Here is a 22,660-nt window from a genome sequence, read left to right on the forward strand (position 1 = left end):
ATAGTAATAGTATGCACAGTATGTATGCACACAGGAGAACTGATCAACTGTTTAATTTGATACACACAGCACTATGCCTCAAGTGTAATGAGAGAAAAGACACCTAAAGATTACCAATATAGTACTTAACATGTTTAGGCATGCTATTTAGGCGATGATTATTTTATCCTGATTGAAGCTAAGATAAAAAAAAGACCCACATACAAAGAGGTAGCACTCGAAGCTTTGCTATTGGCTTATTCTGTTTGTTCATTTTCCAAGAAAAATGTGTTGAAGCACTGACGCAGAATAAATAGGCTAATTGTATGGAGATTCCAGCAACTTTGCTTCCCTTGCTCTGAGCCTGGGTAGACTGTGTGTCATCATGAGCAGATGAACTCAGTGAAAATAAAAACAAAACAGTGGCCTTTAGGCGAGATGCCTGTGTCTTGCCATAATCTCTTCACCAGACATTATTAGTAGCCTCAGATCGATTTGTCTCTGCAAGTTTTGTTAGATACCAACAACTGTGTGGGAAGAAAAATGTCATATCGTTAGTCTCCACTTTCCACAATTACCCTTTTCTCTGTCTTTCTTTTTTGTTCTCTTTCTCCTTTGCTACTTACAAGAAAGTGCGAGGATGATGTGTCACATGCGGCACCACTGCAGTCATTTGATGGGCTGATGGTACTTTACTGGAGAGAAAAAGATGAATTGAGAGTGAGTGGGAGAGATGGAGGGAACAAAAGTGGAAATCACTGCAGATCTTGACACAACAGTGGTCCCACTTTTATGCAAATTTAAAAATAACTTGCATTAATAAGTTTTATATTCTCTCCGATTCAAGCATCTCTCTCTCTTTCTCTATTCCTCAAAACAGCTTCCCATGTTATCCGTATCTTCTTCCTCCTCCCACCCAAAGTCTCTGTGTCACTTTAATGCTTTGACAGGTTGCAGCTTTTATCCAGACGTATAGTTGTGAAGTTTGATGTGAAGGTTTTACCAGCACTTTGTACATCCCACATGCTTCAGACTCCCATGGGAATGCTATGAATGGAAAAACATTCAGAAAGACTATATGACTTTGAATAACACCTTGGCAAATTGTTTGTTTCCCCTTCTCTCTTCTTTTTTATGCCCTTATCCTCTTCACCTCTCGTTTCCTCCCCTTCTATCTTCCTTCCTTTTGTCCTCTTGTAACATCCTATCCCAGGTGCTGAAGTCTCTCCCCCGTATTGAGGGTCGTCCCGGTGCCTCTCTGCCACCTATGGACTTCAAGGCCCTGGAGGAGGGGCTCCGAACTGCACATAGTGATGAGATCACCCCTGAGGATGTGATGTCAGCAGCCATGTACCCGAAGGTGTTCCAGGAATTTAAGGAATTTACCTGTGAGTGGGCAGATTGGATGTTTGTGTATAGATCATCATAATGGTTTAAGAATAGGAATCAACTTATTGTTTTGTTTGAAAGTTTAATTAATGAAATGTGCATTTTATCAAATTGGATCTTTTATATTGAACAAGTGTGGGATCATGACATTTGGTTTCTAACACACACACACATTCTCATTTATATTATTACTGGGGCTTGAAATTAGCATGAGCCAACATTAAATCAGTAACACTCATAACAAAGTTCAGCCATTTGATAGATGTTTTTAATTGTTGTATTTGGAAGTGCATGGGTCTTACTCATAGGAAACCAATCACATGCTTCAGATTTTGCAGAACGGTGCAGAACCAATCACGCGCCTTTCATTCAGGTGGTGATTTTACATAACACAAAAATAAGACACCAGAACAGCAAGGACTGGTGTTAGAGGGAGAAATCAGCATACCAACTTACTGTATTTGTAAGCAGGTGTGAGTCTGAAGTACACTCAGTCAGCAGCAGCATGTGCAGGAGGCAGGAGTAGACTGATGCTGGAAGTTTAAGAAGATGTCTTCTCAAGGAGTCAGACTTCAGATTAGCTACAGTATCATTCAGCTGCCTGGATTAATGCAGTTTACTGTTGCTTTGAGGAGTGAAAAACTGTGAGCACTGGTGGTTGTAATTAGTTTACAGCTTCTTTGTTTTTCTCAGTTTCTTCACCACTTCCGCTTAAGACTTAGCACTCCTGATCCTAAATACAATTTTGATATCAAACATTAGAAATCATTAAGATATACATGTAGTAGACACTTTTGGTTTTTCTACATTGTCGTAAATAAAGATTAATATCAAAATAACTAAAAACTTGCTTTGATATTGAGGCCACATCTCTGTGTTTTTTCAGCTAACTTTGGCCCTGTGGACTGTCTCAGCACCAGGCTGTTCCTGGATGGACCCAAGATCGCAGAGGAGTTTGAGGTACACAATTTAATACCAGAGATAAAAATATTAAGCTCACCCCTTTTATTTTATTGTTTTATATATTTGCTGAAGATTTAACATAGATCACTCTTAAAGCTGAGAAAGACATGCTAATGAGGATCAGAAAATAGAAAATAGGAATAATGTAAAATGTAAAAATAACAGCAATAGTACATATTACATTTATCCAGAATTTAAAGATGTGTGATTGTTAAATAATTCTCACTAATACTGAAATAATACATTCAATAATATTAATAATTTTTTCTCTAATCAAGTTAGCATTTTAATCAATTCTGATGTAATAGCAGTTCCACAAAGAACAGACATTATCAGCATGATTTTTCTATCACTGCAGATGGCTGAGGTTTGATGCAGTTTGGTGCAGAGGCACAGTGAAGTGCTGATAACACAGTGGAGAGGATAGAGATATTAACACTTTATCAAGGGAACAACAAACAGCATTTCTGATCCCCCCGGGCCATCAGATTGGCCTTCCTGCACAGAAATAACAGATTCATTTTGTCATATGATGTTTGAGAGAGGGCCAGTGAAAAGCACTGAGGGCCAGTATCTCAGACCAAAATACAACTGTTACCGATTTTCTAAAGCATGTTCCCTCTGTTTGATTATTTATTTGTTATGTTTATTCTCCAGCAGGGAGGCGTCTGAACATGCAGTCCATTGAAGCAATAAAACAAATGAGTTGAATTGGCTTTGCATGCAAACAAATTAGTGTGGCACAGGAATGCAACAATCTCTTGGTGAGAAGATGGGATAATTGGCTGTCACTTGGTAGAGCAAAGCCACAAAATGTGAAACTGACACGTTCCAGGAGAATATTGACATTTTAATAGGAAACTTTTTCCTGTCAAACTGTAACATTAGCAGAATCAGCAGGCTGGAAATTGGTTTTAACATACATGAATATACAGTAAGGTCCAAAAGTGTTCTCAGACTTTTGTACCACACTGTACAGTCAGCAAAAATTTTCAAGATGTCCGCTGAGCTGATTGAAAGTCTTTGTCAGAACATGAGACATACGCTGAAATGCTGTTTTTATCCAGGAAGTGCACTGTAAGCAGAAAGTTTCAAGTGAATGACAGGAGTAACCACTGTGGTGAGCAAAATTGAAACTAATGTGATTGTTAAAGTCCAGATTGAAGAGTGAATTCCAAAGAGATTGCTGAAACTACTGACAGTAATCTTTGCAACAGATGTCAGAATCAGACTTGAGATCAGAAAGAAATTTACTTTCCTACTGAAGGAGATGTTAGAGGAGTCTGTCACTCGATGTGTCATCATGTAAAGACGTGTTTTTTGGTACAATATCTAAAACTTTACATTTTTTTTATAAATGCTATTGCAAAATCTACCCTTTTCTAACTATTCCTGTAGGTCATAGGGAGGATTCTCTTAACAATAACAAACATGAGGTTGTGTAGGAAAGAAATTGATTGACATTAGATTAAAGAATATAAATAGAATTCCATTAAATTTGACCAAACTCAGACACTACAACATACAAAACCATTGATACTGCACAGAGGGAACACATGGATAGTAAGATGTGTTGTTTCACATAGGTTTGTGTGAGATAAGCAGTGCAGTTATGAGTAGTAGTCTGATGTTAGAGTGGTGACACTGTACTGCACATTGTACAGATGACACTTTTTTTTATTTCCTCGGCACATTTACCCACTGGGACACTACCTGTGACTTTGTGTATTATTTTTTGAGAAACAGGCAGTAATGTTCATGGTTGGACCCCCTGCCCTGTGTACTGCAGGTGAGATGAGGTGTGTTGCAGGATTTTGGTCTTGATGAGTAATGTTGAAGGCAGTGGTTTTGTAGAAGGAAGCTAATGATGATTTTGTTGTTTAAGCTATGAATGTAAAATCTCAAACTACAAATATTAACCATGTCAACCGTGTGCAGGTTAAGTGTAAGGTAATGGTGCTGATATTCTGCATTGTACATTATGAATTGAAGTTCCTTGACTGTGTCATTGCATTTGGACCTGGCTGAGGATAGTTCATAAAATACGCCCTTAGATGCACCTGAACACATCATTGATGTATCCTGGGATCCTCGGGTGTTTCAGGTCTTTCAACATCAGACCCAGTTTGTCATCAGGTAGCCTTTACATCTAGCCATGGCTGTCCTCTCCCAATCCAGAGCCATCTTGATGGCATTCTTGCTGCCTTGGTGATGTTCTTGATGCTCTGCTTCTTGCCATTCTGGTTACACAAAGAAGGCTTTGTAATGTGATTACCCCACAAATCCTCTGCATCTAGTCTCCATGGACATGTATCTTGGCCCCCAGTCCTTCTTCTGGCAGCTGATGACCAGTTCTTTTTATCTGGCCCTGTTGCTCTCATGCGCTTCCACCATGTGACCCTCCCACAGCTCCGTCAGTTCCAGAAAGATGGTGTTTTGAACTCTGAGACCAGGAGGATGTCTAACCTCAGGGTAGTTGTGACAATGTGCTATGAGTGATACTCTCGGTCTACAGATAACTGTCAGTCTTTTGCAGTTGCCAGGCCTCCTAATGGTTTCTTAGGTCCTGCCTGTCTGCTCACCTTTTTTTCACAAAAGGGATCCTCTGTGTTGAGGAGCGTGCTCATCTCCAGCTGCTGATTCCAATGCCGATAGCCTCCACAATGGGTTTTAGCGCCTGATTGTAGCACCAGGTGCAACAGTGGGCATTTTGGGGAGTCCACCATGCCCCAGCTGAAAAGATTTGAAGGAAGGGACATCATACGCCACCAGGGTCAGCAACTTGGTGTGCTGTGGTTCTGTCCGTCAGAGATTTACCCATGTGATTTTGCTGTCCATGGCCTGGTCCCACCTTATCCAGATCCTCTTGTTCTCCATCACTGTCCCATATAAGGACTATAGCATAGCTGAAAAGAAAATGAGTTGTGCTAATTTTACACTTGCTGTTTTCTGTAGTAAAGACACAGAAAATGTGACTCTTGCAAAACAATGTATCTCAGGTCTAGCAGCACAAGCCTCTTAAAGCTTTCCAGATAAACATGTCCCAGACTTCAGAGTTGCTAATAGGAACCTACTTCCAGGGCGACTAGCCAACTAGCAAACTACCTATTGTATTCATCTGCAGTTAGTACAAGTATTTCTCTGTAAACTGCGTGAATTTAATTTCAAATTGCATTTGAATAATAAACTCTTGTCACTTTCTCTTTGGGAAATGTGCTTAAATTCTAAATACATCACAATGAAATTGATTTCCCCCCCTTTCAAAGTATTGTGGTCATTGAATGTGTAGTACATCAAGTACCTGAAACTGTTTTCAGGACAAACCCTTCAGTGTTCATAGTGAAGTGACACTACCCCTCAGTTTATGTCTCCTTGACAGTAGGAACGTTTTTAAACAAAAATACAAGAACCTTTATCTTTAACAGAACTTTTTCTGAAGTGTTAAAATCCACTTGACGGTCACATTTTGCAGTTATAGCTCCTTGTCTAGACTCATTCATACTCATCTTTCTATCAGCATTAGTTATAATCCCAGTAAAACCCTAACACCCATCTTTCATTATGAACCATCTGATCCTTCTACATCATTTTTTTAAATTTCATTATTTTGTCATGATTCTCTAATTACAAGTAACACACACGCACACAGATTTGAATGACAGTGATTCAGAGCAACCAAAGGCAACCATGCTTAATTACTGCTTCATTTCACTGCAGCAAAATGGTCTCAGGCTTGTGTTAATTGATTTTGGTATTATGAGGGACATGGGGAGCGCGAATCCTCTGCTGCGGTATTATTATCAAAGAATCAGGGGCCACATTGATTGTGCTGATCTAATACTGACCCGAAACATGGGCAGTCGCTCCACTCTCCTTTCTTGTCAATCACCCCAGGGTGTGTATCATTTGGTGCAGCAAGTTAGAGATCTGGCACAAGCCCCACAGTCGGATCATTAATCACTGATTAGAATAAATCCTTAAAATATTTTGATAAAGACTCTCTGCAGCTACAGCAGTTTTTTGATGCTTTAATTTAGTTTGAAGCCACAGTTTAGTGAGTACAGTGGCATTTCTTTCAATTTGCTGCAACATACTAATTGGTTGGCTTGAATTTAAATGTTCTTTATTTGGAGTCCAAATCATATACACCAACAAAAAGGACTAAATAATCAACAGAACACCTAAGCTGCAGAACTGTTGTTTTTTCTACTATCACTTTTTACCTTGCTCTGCTGCTGTTTATCGAATCTCCGACTGTAGTCATTTTTAGGACTTTGAGGCACTCGGATTTGTGCTCAACATCAGTCAGTCATCACCACAGAAGCAAACTTCCCCCTGTTGTCATGACGATGGGTACTCCCCCCAGATCAGGTCTGATTAAGCGGTACCAGACGAGAGATGGAATGAAAACATGTCAAAAAAGTGACCTGTCGAATGCAAGATCAAGTGACTGTTAGTTGTTTTCTTTCTTTTGATGTGTGAAAAATTCCTCAAGGGCTGAATGAATCTCCTGTGTTAGAAACGACTGATCTCGCTGTTGTCATTTTCTAATCCAATTCATTTTTACTAGTGCTGCTCATGAAAATAGGCTCAGGTTATATGTGCCGCTCCATTATAATGTAGATTCATTTATCTTATTGTGGCTTGTGTAATTCAAGAGTATTGCATATAATGGTATTTACTTAAAATCAAAGCACTGATTTACACTCAGTGGCCAGGTACACCTGTACAATATGATGTGCCATAGAGAGTTAATTAGTAATGTTGTAGCACTGAGATCATAGTTATTGTTGGTGTTGTGCTGGACTGCATTAAAATTAGAAACACTTCAACATGATGTAGTCCAGTACAACACCAACAATAACAAGCAACAACTACAATCTTATTATCAGTGTCAGCAAAACCTAAACATATTATGTGTCATAAATGTAGACGTTATGGCAGGGCTGTTGCACTGGGCTGCATCAAATTGTACACTTATTCCTAATAAAAGGGCCACTCAGTGTACATTACTATATAGTAGGAATTACTTCTTTGTATGGTTCTTTGTATGAATATAAGGAGATTTGTATAATGGAGATGACCATTGGACTTCGCTGTATGCACTGACAAGTAGATGTGGAGCGCTCAAGTCATCGGATATCATGTCTACACTGTGATTTGATGTTTTCGTAGATACATGTTTGAGCAAGAGACCTGTAGTTTCCACCACTTTGCTGTGACACACACTCAGGAATATTTCAGACTCGGTCATGTTCAGTCAGTGTAATAAACAACTAGATCTCTGGCCTGCATTAGATTGTACACATGCACCTGAGTTGACTTTTTGAGACATGAGGTGTGTGCATGTATTACCGATGACGGTTTGGTGTGAGTGTTATATATGTCAGAGGAAGGCTGACTGTTGTGAATGGCTGCTGCTGCAACCTTTTGAGATTAATATCAGAAATGGTAATTGTTAGGTGCTCATGAGAGGCACATTTCTTTTTCTGCTCATGCATGGCAACTTTTTCAGTGCTGACTGCAATAGTCAGGCCAATGAGGAGCCCTGAGGAGAGGAAATAGCACTGAGCAGTCAAAGCAATTTGGTGAGTTTTCAAATTAGGAATGTTTTTATACTCAAGGTAGCATTACTCACTCCAGCTTGCACACACTAGTCCTTCACTAGTGTGAGTCTACACTCCCCATATAGCATATAGCATTGAAGAGCTGTGTCAACCAAGACAGCCCAAGTATGTCCAGAGGCTTCAGAACCTCAGGGCAAATCTCATCCACACCTGAGGAGCTTTTTAACTACCTCATGACCTCTGCCAGACATATGAGTGAGGCTTCCCTCGAGTCTTCAAACTCTGCCTCCTCATTAGAGGACATGCTGGCCAGGTTCAGGAGTTCCCTGGTATTTTTCTACAGCCCGACAATATTCCCAACCAGAGTCAGCGGTTCTCCTATATCGCTGAACACAGCTTGGCCCAAGCCCCACTTTCCCTTCCTGCACCTGTAAAAAGTGATAGACAAACAGAAAATATAGTTTAGGTTAACAGGGTTTTGTACAGGACAAATACACTAAGCGAAAGTAGTCAGAGAACATAGAACCTTAGAGTTACATTTGGTTGTTCTATTAAATTATCTGAAATATGAAATGGTTGATCTTCAGAGAATAAAGTAGAAAAAGCCTTTAAGCTTGTCATTGTGAACCATAGTTGGCGTTTGTGATAAATCCAGTAACAGCCGCAAAAGACAGCAACTGTCCGTTATAGATGAGTCTTGCAGTACTTACACAACCACATTATTAACTGTATATTTGGAACAAAAGCTGTTTTTGAGCTCTTGGCAGCTAGTATGTGAAGCACACAGCGGAAATCTTGATCAAAACAGATTTGAGCACCAAATCTTTTTGAGCACTGAGCTAGACCTAAAGCCCTGAGTTGTTGATGTTGTGGGAAGTAGATATAAAGGCGTTCACAGTAATCATTTGGTATTGTTTTGCTCTTCATTTCAAGCCTGTTGCAAATCCAATACAAGAGCCTTATCAGCCAAAGAGTGAACAGCGAGCCTTGAAGATTCCTCTTTGTATTCTGATTGTGGTGGGAGGACATAAGCACTACAACGTTTTGTAGTATATAATGTTATGTAATATAATGTCTTGTTCTGTAAAAATTCAGTTATACTTCATTGTTGATTCAGCTAGTTTCTGACAAACTTTAGCAGATGCAACCCACTTAGGCACATGTCGGTGAAATAGCTTTTTAAAGACCAAGTGACCACTTAGTGAAATTGTATCTATTTAGAGTGCATTTATATACACAAATATACACCTACACATGGGTGACAGCTCTGTTCATTACTGTCATCCACCCACACAAACAGGAGGAAAAACACATTGACCTATCTGGCATGTGCTGATGACTCAGGATGGTATTAATCATGTTTGATGGAAATATAAACAGATTTTCACAAACACGGACCCAGTCATACACACCCCATCAGTGCTAATGTGTACAGACACCAACACAATCTCATTACTCTGTCACAGGCCACACAAGGCATTAATAAAGTTATATCAAAGATAGCATAATGTGAAACTTGTCTCAGTCAGAGATGCTGTGGATCCAAGTAGATAAGCAGATGAATTTGACAGAAAAGGCTCCGTGCTTTATGGTACTGCCTAAATAAACACGACACGCATGTGAGGGCTGTATAGACAATAACACAGCAGATATATCATTGCGATAGGGAAAATAAATAATGCATTAGAGATGCTATCACAAGTATGGTTATAAGAAACCAAATCAGGAGGAGACTGGGTGGTCAGGGTTCGGTATGATGGACTTTTATTGATTTCTCAATTTATATTGTTTGTCTGAGCATGTTAAGGGACAAATTTTTAATGACCCACCCAGTGATGAACTGTTTGCACTGACTAGATGTAGAGCACTTAAGTTCAAAATCCTGTCTTCACTGAGACTTGATGTTTTGTGGATACATTTTTAAACAAGAGTCGTATAGTTTCCACAACTTTGCTGTGACACAAGCTTGGAATATTCCAGACACCATTTTCAGTCAGTCTCATGCTACATACTAATTCTGAGCTTATTAAAAACAGTGGCAAGAAAAAGTAAGTGAAATAAAATATATTAAATCATCGAAGTTACCATGAAACACATAAACAAAAATCTATTTTAACTAATAACACCCAAATCATTGTGCTGCTCTTGTCCATACTGAAAACATCATTCACACAGTGTAGGTTGGAAAAAGTATGTGAACCTCCATCCTAATGGCATTTACAAAAGCTAACTGGAGTCAGGAATAATCAAATCTGGAGTCCAGTCAATGAAACCAGATTGGATGTGTGTGTATGTAGCGTTAAGCCATATTTAAGGATTTACTCTCGTTGAAATGGGGCACCAGTCCTCTAGGAGGACAACAATGAATTACTTCATTGCCAAATGTATCAATCTCATATCGGAAGCCATGACTTCTCGATTCAATGGATCTCCAGTCTCTACGTCAAAAGAATACAACAGGACAACAACTGGGTGTAAATAAAGGAGTTTATTTAACTAAACTACTATGTACAGGGTAAATGCAAGGTGTAATAATCATAAAGATGAAAATAATAAGAAATGAGCAGTGTGATGAGTTGGCAATGGTGGGAGAGAATATGTTATGGCTATACACTATGGCTATACAGCTAATGATACTACATCTACGAATTATGTTTGATAATTAAATATTGCTATATTTCGGCATCAACCCAGTCATGAGCAGAGTGTTAAGACCGGCCTACTGTGAGTTGCGCTGTAGCTGGAGACCCTCGGCTGGAACCCAGGTGGCTGTGGTTGCCGTGGTAACCCTGGAGACGCGGGATCTAGGTGGATTCTCCTGGAAGCCGTGTCCCGTTATCACGATGACGGATTCTGCCGGTGTCTCAGCGGTTCAGCTCTGGTGGAGTTTGCCAGGAGACTTTCTGTCTCGGGAACTCTTGATTTCTGCTCGGCTTCTCTGCAGGCGGTCGTGCAGATGTTATCTGCTGGTGTCTCTTGTGGGTTAATGCGAAATGAACTCTAATGCTCTTCACTTTGGTTGGATAACTTTAGAGGAGACTGGCGTTGACCAGATGACTCTAAAGTTGTCAAAATCTTCAAAAAGGAAAACTTGATGATGATTTAAAGTTACAAAATTACTCTGAGGCACTTCTGTTGCTTTGGTTCAGTTGGTCTTGACTTGGCTTATAAAAATAAAAGATCGCGCATGTAGATAAAAATCATGTTACTTGTAGCTTGTGGCAAAGAAAAATAAAAGACGCGAAAAGTGCAAAAATGACTTAGAGCCATGAGTTTGTGGCGAGCAGCTTAGAGCTAAGAGTTTACATGGCTACAGAGCCGGGCTTTGAGCCGGGACTCTGAGCTTTGAGCAAAGTTCTCAGCTTCTAGTTTCTGCATCGTTTCTCGCTTCTCGCATCTTCTTGTCGTCCTGATTTAGGCTTAGGCCTGGTTTTGGCTTCTGAACAGGCTTAGGATAGGCTTAGAAAATAGGCAATAGGCTTAGAAATAGGCAATAGGCTTAGAAAAATAGGCCATAGGCTTAGAAAATATGCTATGTGTGAATTGTTCACGACTGTTTTATCCCCTGGGGGCTGGCGCATGTTTCATGGGCGTCACCCATCTTCTCCTGTGTTTCCACTTGGAGAAGAGAGTAATTTTCCACTGAACTTTTAGAATAATTTAAATCTAGAGTTTACTTATAAACTCGCACATCCTTCTTCCACCATGACCACAAAACATTAAATGGAATAACATAAAACTACTTGCACTAATAATGGCAGAGAGGAGTAATAGGAGTGTTGATTTCATATTACGTCCTTCAAACCTGGAATTAATTATGATACAAGTGGTTAATTGATCAAACAACAATATAAACATTTCCCAAAGCTAATAATCTATAGATATGGATTACACAGCAGTTCTTCGACTGTAATAATAATAATATGCACATTCTGGAGGTCATGTATTGTGTTACCTTGTGTGAAGGATGCTGACAGTATGGTCACATGAAGGACCTTGTCTTAAAATCTACATGTTACATTTCAAACATTCTATGGGATAGAAGTTTGGGATTAAACTATTAGGAACATCTCATGAGTTAGAGAACAGTTAGATATTTAATTTTACATTCATCCTTTGATCTGTGTCTGTGAAGAGTGTTCTGCTGGTCACTACCCAGGATTGGAATGTGGGTTGTAGTTTATGACTCTTATCTAGAGGGGGACAGAAGAAGAGAGGTTGGTGTGTGTGTGCGTGTGTGTGTGTGTTCATGCATGGCACAGACAGGCCAGGATTCACACCTTAGTGTTAATCAGTCCTTTTTGTTGTTACTTGTCCTATACAAGAAACAATCAAATATCACTTCTCCAGTTATCTGGTGTCCATTGGTTGATCCTCTGGAGCTGACCCTTTGATCTTTGGTCTGGTTCTGTGTCGTTCGGCCATGCTAACAGCATGGTCTGTTTGTGAAAGAGGGGTCCTTTGTCTCTGTTTCCTATCAATCTGATAGTTTGATGGTGGAAAGAGTCGCAAAGTGTCAATTGTGAGTCCGTAACTCTGCATGTCCTTATAATGAACTTCCTTAATGGCTTGTGACTGATGCCAGGCCAGTATGTACGCTACATGTATTACAGCTACTTTAACTTATAAAATAACCACTCAAACATTTTGGGCTCCCTAATCACAAGAAGTATCCTCTGATTTAACCCGTGCCTTAAAAAACAGACCTCAGAAGACTTGGGATCCAGAATTGCTAATTTGAAACAGTTTCAATATTCACAAGTCCACAGTCAAACTGTCTATAAATAGAGCCCTAGTTCTGTGGCTAAACTAAAGGTTCAAAGTAATTATTGAAGCTGGTTAAGAGCTGGCACCATTGAAAAAGCCACTGCTCTCCAAAAAAAAAAAAAATCACTGCATGTCTGAAGTTTGCCAAATAAATTCCCAAGTCTATCAAGGTATCTAACAGGATAATGTCAGGGTGGCTGTCTCCTCAGTAGAAGATGGGTGATGCAGCATCTCAATGACCCTAAACATCAAAGTAAAGCTACGACAGAATGACTTCAAACAAAGAAACCCACCTTCTCCAGTCAGAGCCCAGACCTTAATCCAACAGAGATGCTGTAAAATGACCTTGAGGGCTGTTCACACCAGACATTTTGAGACTATAGTATATAAAGAGGAGTGGACCATAATTCTTCCTGAATATTGTGTAAAGGGAGGTTTGACCAGTTATTAAATCCAAGGGTTCACTTATTTTATCCAATGTTAAATTGGTGTGTTCAATAGACACAAAAGATTAAAATGAAGTGTGTGCTATCAGCTCAAGCTCATTGCATTTGTCAATACATGTGGCTTAGATGATCAAATCACATTTTATAATCAAACTCCAAAGGATTCACATATTTTTCTTGCCACTGTGTGTAGTGTGCTCACACTGGAAAAGTGGAACAATTAAGTAACCTCAAAAAAGTCAGTATTAAGTAAGTGTATTGTTGGTGCTGTTTTGTGTCACAATGCAATAAACAAAGGGAATGGAGGAAGTACCCACAGCTGGAAATATTACAATGATTGCAGATGGTGGAAAACAAAGAAAGTATAGAAAAAAGTACATCTTTGGAAAAACATTTAACTTTCTCTGTTTAGTTGAATTGACCGTGCTATTCCATATGTGTAGTTTTAAAGATGTATTGCAGCGCATTTCTATTTATACACTAACTAACAATACTACTATAGAGTAAGAACTAGTATATAGTACATGCTGTATAAAATTAGGAGTGGTATTATGGAATTGGGACACAGCTTGGGTCTCTGAGTTAACATGCACTCGTAGTGTGTCATTAGTGGCAGAGGCCAGTTGTAGAAAGTAGAGAATTTATTTTTACCTTTTACATCGTTTTATCTTGATACAGCTTTTCTATTTAGCTAAATGACTGGATGTTTTCTGTGTTTCTACATGCTAGAAAAAAGAAAGATGAAATATTTGTGAGCTTCCATTGAACACAAATTTAATGAAGCCTGGCATTTTACCTGGTACTAGGTTACACATGAAAGCAGTTTATTGAAGCCAACCACAGAGGAGGTTTAGTGTAGAGAGAATTAGTGTGACCACTAACATCCATGTGTAACAGGTAGGAGTAACCTGCCAGTATGTGAGCTTGTCATTTTCATTTTTACAAGTGAAAGTCTTCATGCATGTCTGATGTTTTAGATATCGACAGTGCATTGAAGTCATCTTTGTAGCTCTGTTTAAAACTGGCGTACATGCACACGGTTACATCTTTGACAAAATCATCTTCAAAAGATTCATACATTTTGTGCAACTCTTCAAAGAGACATGTACTGTATTTTTCATGGGAGCAGTTGTGAGGAGATGTAGAGTAGAAGCCACACAGTTGGGAAAGGGAAGGCAGTTTTGTTTTTTGCAAAGAGCTGCCAAGATCCCCATTAAAAACAGCACAGGTTGGAGAGAGGTTCAGTGTAAAGGAAGGTGGAGAGATGAAGATTAGTGCCAGAGAGAAAGCACAGACATGCAAAGAAAGGTTTTGTTACCAGATACTCAGAAAGGGAAATAGATGAAGAGTCAGAGCACCCAGAAAAAGAGAGAGGCAGAATGAAATTGAGATCAATACACACCTGCAGCAGCGTGTATTTTTGTCTTTGTGCAGAGACTTAGTTTGGAATATCAATGGAGACTCAGCTGAGATGTCAATGTGAAAAACAAAAAGGATGACAGGGGAAGCGTCGAGGAAGAGGGGTGGATAGACACAGAAAAGGGAAGACAACTGAAAAAAAGAGAAGCTGAAAGAGCCAGATGAGGGGAATTAATAATGGCATGAGAGACAGAGTGGCCCCAGAAATAGGTGGCAAAATAACAATACGAAATGGAAAACTGTGACACATGGGAGAACTGATATTGAGAGAGATTGAAAGCCAGAGAGAGGAAGTTGGACAAATGGAAAGACGGAAAAAAAATTAGTTTCCGACCGATGAGACGAGATTTGAGCAGAGGTGTGAGATAAATGAAGAAGTACAGTGGCCTGTGTCGAGGGAAAGACTAGCAAGACAACACAACAGTGACCAGAAGTGATGTGAGAAGGAAAGAGCTGTCTGGTGTTGATACAGAGAGGGAGAGTAATGTCTTTGTTTTGAAATAACACTGTTACAGGTGGCAGGTAAAGTTTAAAGGCTAGGAAAATGTTTTTATATCCTCAAATCTGCCATCGCTTCTCTCTTAAACTCTCCTGTCTGTCTCTCAGATTGTCATTCTGTCTACACCACTTCTCCCCCTCTTTGATGTCAGTATTGGTGTGTCTGCAAACACACAGATAGAGATACAGTGTACACCCATTCATGTCCTGTTTATTTTTGCTACCCTGAGGTAACAAGTGAAACTGCAAAGTGTCTACACCTTACCGTAGTGTTTTTACAAACAGTATATAACTTCTGTATTTGTATCTCTTTTCTCTACAGATTCTATAAATAAGATTAATCTTACCATCTACCTATCTATCTATCATCTATCTAAGATGGTACCATCTTACCATCTTACCAGGGCTGCAACTACCAAGTTTCCAGAATCCATTCTCAGAATCTATTTAGCTGGACTCCAGAACCCCAAGTCATATCTTAAAATATCTTAGGCTCATGTTTGTATATTTACTGGATAAATTACTAAAACTGCTGGCTTAACACCTCACCCGCTTGGCACAGTTCAAATACACTCAAACAGTGAAAAGTGATGTCATGAGCAACTATACCACTATAAGTGGTGTTGTATATTGCTACAAGCTCATTTCTCAGATACATCAGAATGTGAAAAGCTGAGGTTTTGTCCAAATCCATGTCATCTGGTAAAGCCGCATTAAAAAATAAGTGACAGTTTGGTCTGGCCCAAATGAACTGAGCTACCTCAATCAGGTATCAAGATTATAGTTGATTCATATATTAATTAAATTACTTAATGTTTCATGAATAATACAGGACATATGACGAGAGAAGAGGAACAAGTGTAAATAATAAAAGAAATTATGACTGAATTCGATTTAGCTGCTTCAGTTTCAGGGTCCTGATACTGTGAATGCCTCCCTGTTACACTGTCATGTTTGACTGGGACTCTTGAATAGAACAGAGCCATCTATAATGTTATTAGTCAGATCTGTGACTTCCCTGCTATGACAAGGCAAAATGATTCCTGTGAAAAAAGACTGTTGAGGAGCTTCATCCTTTCCCATTCAAAACATGACTGTTCCTGTACAATTGAGTTAAACACAAATGGGCGGCTAATGAAAGCTGACAGGGAGTCACTGATTTAATGAAGTGAAATTCAAAGAAGAAAAATTACTCATCAGTGTAAATTACAAAACTCTCTCAGCATACAATAGTAGTTTATTTGATTAATGTATTAAGCCATTTAAATGAAGTGAGGCTCAATGAGATTCTCATGGATTGGCAACTGCTCTTTGTTTCCATACCCTCCCAACAAAGTGCATGCTGGGAGATATTGCAACACAATGGGAGGCTGAAAAGAAATAAGACTAGAAGGAAACATGCTGCTTGTCTCACCCCACTAACTTCACTCTTTAATTTCATCAGGCTGTGCAGTCTGTTTTTATTGCTTTGGCTGAGCATGTGTATTAATTTACATTTTCTCAGATAATCTCATGTCTCTCCTTTCCTCCCCCAATCTCTGGCTTTGTTTTATCTCAGGTGGAGCTGGAGAGAGGGAAGATCCTCCACATCAAGGCGCTGGCACTGGGCGACCTGAACAAGGCCGGTCAGAGAGAGGTCTTCTTCGAGCTGAACGGACAGCTGAGATCTGTGCTCGTTAAAGACACCTTGGCCATGAAGGTATGCAGAGGAGGGATAGATGTCAGTGCAGGTCAATATATAGATGGCTAGAGGGACTGAGGGGATGGAAAGGTTCTCATTTTCTATGTTAAACCTAAATCTAAAAAATCATTTGTGAATTTTACAAATCGCTGTGAGGGAAGATGGAGGCTCATCAGGGAAAAATGTTTGAATGGGTGGTTGAACAACTATATTGATGGGTCATTGTGTGGATGAGTGAATAAATGGGAGGCATGTATGGATGATCATCTGGACAGATGGATGCATGAAATCTCTTTTCCCTCCACCCAGGAAATGAAGTTCCATCCCAAGGCTCAGAAGTCCATCAAGGGTCAGGTGGGAGCACCCATGCCTGGAAAAGTCCTGGAGGTCAAAGTGGAAGTCGGGTCCAAGGTCAGTTTATTGTCAACTCCTTCTTTACCCTCAACATTTCAGTTTTCATCAGATTTGATTACCTTTGGTTAAAGGGTCAGTTCGCTTAAAAAAAACAAAAACAAATTGACACTTAATTCTAGTAGTAGCTAGCCCTGCAGATAGTTTTAGTTTTATCTAATTATCTAGTTCCTGATTGAAATCATTTTTTACTGTATTTTAAAGGTTCTTGTATCTAGCATTTGGAAAGATTGGCTTCCTTTGCTAAATTAACTAAAAGGGTTTTTAATTATTGATGTGTTTATTCCTGAAAATAAAGTATCAAGAAAAATGTCATTTGTCAGCCTTACCAAAACAATTTTTCAGACGCCCCCCAGCCCTGTCCACTTGAGATTTCTGCCTCTACACCAGTGCAGTGGAAGTGTGCTGCTGGGTATTGTTTCAAAACGTTTCAGTGCTGATAAAAATGCTACTTTTCTGATTCTTTGCTTTGAGGAATATAAATAAAATCTTCTTGTGGTTAAACTCTTTGACTGTACTTTTCTTGTTAACCCTCAGCTACAGCGCTTGTTCAGTGGTCTGTACATTTGACTCGTGTTTTTAATGCTCTGTGAATTATCTTTATTATCATGAAGGTGGAGAAGGGTCAGCCGCTGTGTGTCCTCTCTGCCATGAAGATGGAGACCGTGGTCAACTCCCCGTTGGCCGGGACCATTAAGGCTGTCCATGTCACGGCCGACGCCTCCCTGGAGGGAGATGACCTGATACTGGAAATCGAGGAGTAGAGTGAGAGGGCAGAAGGAGGGAGGGGGAAGTTAGACAATCTGATTTAGTAAATTGTGAAAGGTGAAGGAACATGATTTTTTTTTTTTTTTTTTTTTTTTTTTTTTAAAGGAGGAGGATAAGGAATAACAGGAATCCTTTAAAGACATAGATCTCTTCTGTGGTAGTACTGTAGGATATTGTGGCCCCAATTTGTACATAGTCTGTTCAGTTACACTGGGGACACAAAATGAAGCATAACATATATACAGACCTGATGGGTGCAAAGAGCAGATGATATGACAATCCTAATGGAAATTCCTTACTGAATTGTACCACTACTCAGTCTGCATGTAATTCCCTAGATGTGGTGATTAGATCAAACAACAGTACATCTTCTAATGTCCTGTCAACTTGTGGAAAAAAAACATTTTAGAATAACATCCAGTATATTTGAATTGTTATGCATTCCACTTAAATGCTAGTCTTAAATGTGATATTCTATAATGAGCTAACCATGTGTAACACTAACAGGGCCATAACATCTACTTTCCACAATTTCCATTTCTAAGCTGTTGATGTTGCCTAATATATTAAAGCTGAGTGGGTGAAACGATTTTGTCTTTGTAATCAGCGGGGTTCAGAGGGAAGACAGACTTGAGGATGTATTACCAAATCATTTTTTCATATGGGAACATTATTTTCGTTTTTAGCATGTTTGCCTTTGCAACACATTATCAGTCTCTTACATGAGTCACTGTGCATTCTGGGAATGTGTAATCACTGGTTGCAATTAGACTCACTTTTCTTTTTGTATGTAAAAAATTTAAACAAACTGATCTTTGTAAAAGAAAAAGTACAGGGGGTATATTTAAAAAAAACAAACAATGTTTTGACTAACCTGTTTTATTTGATAAAAATATTTTCACAATAAGAGCACCACAAAACAAGTGGCACCATTTTAGGTTGACATGGACACAGATAAATATGCCAGAAATATTGCACCAAAGTGAAAAATTTATTCTGTTACTGTATCAGTAATAGTAGACGGTTTTATTTTTTAAAGATCCGTGCTGCTGTTGAACATGTTTCCCCACTCGTACCTGTCTTAAAATCCCCAAGCAGAGGCAAGTTGTCGTAACATTGTTAATATGAAGCTGTGGGCCGCATTGGAATCACCCAAACAGGATTAGAGATGTGATTTTGACGTACCCTGGTGTAAATGTGACTTTCACGAACCTAAGACAGCAGTAGGGTGCCCCAACCTAACCAGCTGAGCTCTATCTGCTGTATCAATTGAGACGTATTAAGTCACAGAGTCTTAAGGTGGCTTTTAAGCCCTTTTTAAGTGTCTGGTTTAATAGTGCGATGTTGGAAAAGTTGTCTGGGCAGCAGTTTCACCCTGTCTTTTCAGAACCAGGCAGAGATTATGGTGAATGGTCTTCTGTCTGCATGGGGATTTTAATGCTAGGTGTAAATGGGATTACATGGTGGTGTAATGGAGGCGTGTGGTGTTATTTTCTGAGGCTCTGCTGATTAATTTATGAATTAATTCTGTCAAATGATGTGAAATTAGCCGGACTAATAAGAGACTCCCAGTAGCAGCACTCAGCTTTATATTTCTAATGCATGTGAGTGTGTTTGCATAAATGAGTCTAAATGTCTGTGTGTATTGGTTCAAACCAATTTTAAGACAAAGTCAACCAGTCCCCGTGATGTTGCACCTTCAGAGCTGAAACATTGTGAAAGAAATTAAATATTCATACACACACACGATGCAAAGTATTCATGCTAACACTGCACGTTGGTGTGGCTACGTCTCCATAGTAACACTATCCAAAACATTTAATAGCAATGCAGCAGTGGCTCTACTCAGCTGTCAGATGATGGTGTTAAATACTGAAATTAGACTTTGTTCTAACTCCACTAATGTCAGCTGCAGGCCTCTTAACTGTCCGAGGGTCTTACATCTGAAAGTGATCTATACCGAACTGAATGTGCACCTACCCTGACTAGTGAAAGTAGACAGTGATCACATATCAAATACAGTATAAAAGGAATTGTCACTATCTCTTTGTAATACAGTGGAGCGGGGTGTGTTTGGGACAGCGAGCCAGAAAAGACAAGAGCTTACTCTCCAAAGCCTCTGTGCACCTTGGACAGAGCACATCGATTGAAAGCACACAAAATTGAACTTGAATCACTTTGTATTCGACTGGATTGTTTCCAGAATTTTTGCACCATTACCTCTGAGAATGAGTCCCCTTTTGAACTATGCCTCAATACTGAGCAGCGCTGCCATACTTAATTAGAACACTGATACGTCTCCTCACTCTCCCAACCCACCGCAATGCTTCACTGTACCTCCTGGCTGTATCAATCTGTAAGAGACGGAGATAAAGTGGTGGGAATGTATGGATGAGTGTTTTTGACAAGCTGTTGCACAAGAATATAATGGTCCCTCCTCCTCTCCTTTTTAGCTCTTCTCACTCTGCTTTTCCTCTCCTTTCCCACCACAGTGTAAATTTGCACATGTAAAATGTTGGCCTCAACTCATGCAATTATGTAAACTGTATCGCTGTGTTTCTCTGTCTTAGCCAGCAATTGCAATATACTACTGTTCAATGTCTGGGGAAAAAGAATGAATCAGAAAAAGTACACACAGCTGGAAAATGTTATTTGTTTCAGACAGGGGGATATAAAGTTGACCTATTCTTGAGCTCATGCGATCTTGAGGTGAACTGTCGCAGAGCATGAAAATAGGGTCTGTGACATTTCTATTGCTTTCATTTGTGTGTTTTTATGAAACCAACCAAACTGTTTATTTACTCTTTCAGTTTAGCAGGCGTGACCGCCTGCAGATTCAAAATGTCTGTGGAATTTTTTGTCATTTCTACATAATCCTAGTTTGAAATCGACATTTACTTGTTGAGGGTCTTAGTATGTTCCTCAGAGCGACTATGAGCTGGAGCCCACAAAAAGGGAAAAAAATAAAAGCGATAATTGTTCTTGTTCTATCTGTACTTACAAATAAAGTTAACTGTAACTGAACTTCTTGTGTTGGTGTGTAATGCATATTTTCACAGCAGGCATGAAGACTCAGGTAAAGGCCAGTGTTGGATGATGTTTTTTAAGAACAAATATTGTCACCATAAATCAACCGAAAATGTATATTTTATCTGAAAGCTTAAGTCCCACATCACATATCAAGCTGTCGAATCATCGCTCTTTCAGAATAATGTGTCCAACTAGTAATTAGATTTCAAGAATACATTTTCAAGTTGAAAAGACTTCTCTCGCAAGCCAAAATCCTTCTGATCAATGCAAGTAATTTAGCCTGTGCAATTTTCTCACATTTATTACCATAATGTGACAGGGATATAGTGGATTGTTGGAGCCACTGTCTTTGGGTTATTTTACACAAGCATGCTCATTCTGCTCTCTCAGCCCACACTCCGTGCTCATCAGAATTCAGTTCTCTGATTGGTGCTTTCCAAACAAGTTAATTCCTGGATGTGGATCTACACTGACACCCTGCTGTCTCTTAAACAGGTTCTATAGATCTGATTGAGGACTGATTAACCACAGTAAATCAATCAAGTATATTGATCAGCTGCCACCTCCACTGTTAGGTGTGTGATTGCTGAGGAGATTGATTAAGCTTGCATATGGACTGGGGGAAGCTTGAGTATCGCTGATATTAATGCACCACAACGCCATGCATGACTGGCTTGTCACCACTTTGTAAACTGGGTTAACTGGAAGTGTTGCTATGGCTCCAGGATGAAAGGGTAGCCTGATACTTAATTGTCTCCAGATTAAATCACAGGGGCAATCTTGTAACACGATGGATGTTATGACCCACTTGTCAACTGACTTGAGTGACAGCTTTGATTAATAACAAAATTTAATTAGCATATGTGAATAGAGGACTGGAAGAAAAAACAGTCCGCCTGTGATGACCCCGATTGGTTCGCTGATATCACCAGAAACGAAGTATTCGGACATCTGTGACTAAATTCATCATTTTGATAAAACAGAATATATTTTGTCCAAGTGCAGAGAAAAACTTTGATGAGAACTATTTCACAAATCACCCACCTGAAGTTTTCTTCAGTTTATGTCCTTTTAATCAGAATACTGAAAGTCAATCTATTCCCATGAAGACAACAAACGTTCCCTGCTCTGACAATCTAATTCCACAATCAAACATCTATATAAAATAATCTTTAATTCAAGCACACATGTACCAACGGGTTCCTGTGGCTTTAACATGCTATCACACTGTGTGCGACATGCAGACTATCGATGGTTAGGCATTAGACACATTTACAACAACAACAAAAGAGTCCTAAATTCTCACTTAATGAGGTCTCTGGTGGTATCCTTGTGGTCAAAGCAATAATTTGTGTTTCAATTGAATATTTATGCAGTGATAATGATCGCATTAATGGGAGGCCTACTAATCTACAATAACAGATTAGTCTGTTCCCATGGCAATGGTGATGCAAAGTCATTGAGAGGAAATTGGATCGTTATGAATATTTAATTCCATTTTTTATGTGTGGGACAAAACTTCAAAGTAAGTGACACTTCCCAAATTCTTTAAGTAACAGAGACTTCCAAAATGAGGCTAAACTCTCTTAAAGCTGTATTCCCTGTTTGGTCCACTGTGGGCATCAGTAATCACACTGTGTTGAAGAAAATTGAGAGTTTAGCAGCGTAATGATGGAGCCTACTTTTGTTAAAGGCACCCTGTGGAGTTTTCATTTTAAACCAACTGTTTTGTTTAATTCAAC

At 39.3% G+C, this 22,660-nt stretch overlaps 1 protein-coding gene across 1 annotated transcript in view; it reads left to right on the forward strand.

The window, feature by feature from the left end:
• Nucleotides 1-20,912, forward strand: part of pcxb (pyruvate carboxylase b) — a 284,512-nt gene extending 263,600 nt beyond the window's left edge. Inside the window, exons 23-27 of the mRNA XM_023404085.2 lie at nt 1,193-1,367; nt 2,255-2,328; nt 16,587-16,727; nt 17,019-17,120; nt 17,735-20,912. Coding sequence (XP_023259853.1) covers nt 1,193-1,367; nt 2,255-2,328; nt 16,587-16,727; nt 17,019-17,120; nt 17,735-17,884 — 642 coding nt within the window. The 3' untranslated portion in view covers nt 17,885-20,912. The remainder of the gene's footprint in view (nt 1-1,192; nt 1,368-2,254; nt 2,329-16,586; nt 16,728-17,018; nt 17,121-17,734) is intronic.
• The last annotated feature ends 1,748 nt before the right edge of the window (nt 20,913-22,660 follow it).

The sequence above is a fragment of the Seriola lalandi genome, unplaced genomic scaffold (assembly GCF_002814215.2).
Source record: "Seriola lalandi dorsalis isolate HSWRI2012SDOR001 ecotype SW California unplaced genomic scaffold, Sedor1 jcf7180002054216, whole genome shotgun sequence".
Lineage (NCBI taxonomy): Eukaryota > Metazoa > Chordata > Actinopteri > Carangiformes > Carangidae > Seriola > Seriola lalandi.